Source organism: Penaeus monodon, chromosome 32 (assembly GCF_015228065.2).
Source record: "Penaeus monodon isolate SGIC_2016 chromosome 32, NSTDA_Pmon_1, whole genome shotgun sequence".
In the NCBI taxonomy this organism is placed as follows: Eukaryota; Metazoa; Arthropoda; class Malacostraca; order Decapoda; family Penaeidae; genus Penaeus; species Penaeus monodon.
This window is the reverse complement of record NC_051417.1, coordinates 7,475,773-7,476,007: the sequence shown is the minus strand read 5'-3', so window position 1 is coordinate 7,476,007 and position 235 is coordinate 7,475,773. Positions and strand designations below refer to the sequence as shown.

Sequence of the window (235 nt, the reverse complement as noted above, 5' to 3'; positions counted from 1 at the left end):
ATCAGGATCCCCAGTGCCTTTTTCGAAGGTCCTGTACACTCCTTCCTCCATCTGCAGCGTGAGGCGACCGCGCTTGCTCTTCTTCCCAGTGTCTGTGACGGGTTCCTTGAACACCTCCACATCCTGCCCGTTGATCACTGCCAGACTGCACTTATAGGCGCACTTCTGGGTGTCCCGATCGAGCTGCGGGGGACGGGAAGGGGGGTTGGTGCGTGGAGGTATCATGTCTTCTTGA

The 235-nt window shown here is 57.9% G+C and overlaps 1 protein-coding gene across 1 annotated transcript in view; it reads right to left on the bottom strand.

Moving 5' to 3' along the window:
• LOC119593412 (nicotinamide phosphoribosyltransferase-like) overlaps positions 1-235 on the bottom strand; it is a 16,380-nt gene that overhangs the window by 491 nt on the left and 15,654 nt on the right. The window contains exon 11 of the mRNA XM_037942342.1: positions 1-183. Coding sequence (XP_037798270.1) covers positions 1-183 — 183 coding nt within the window. The remainder of the gene's footprint in view (positions 184-235) is intronic.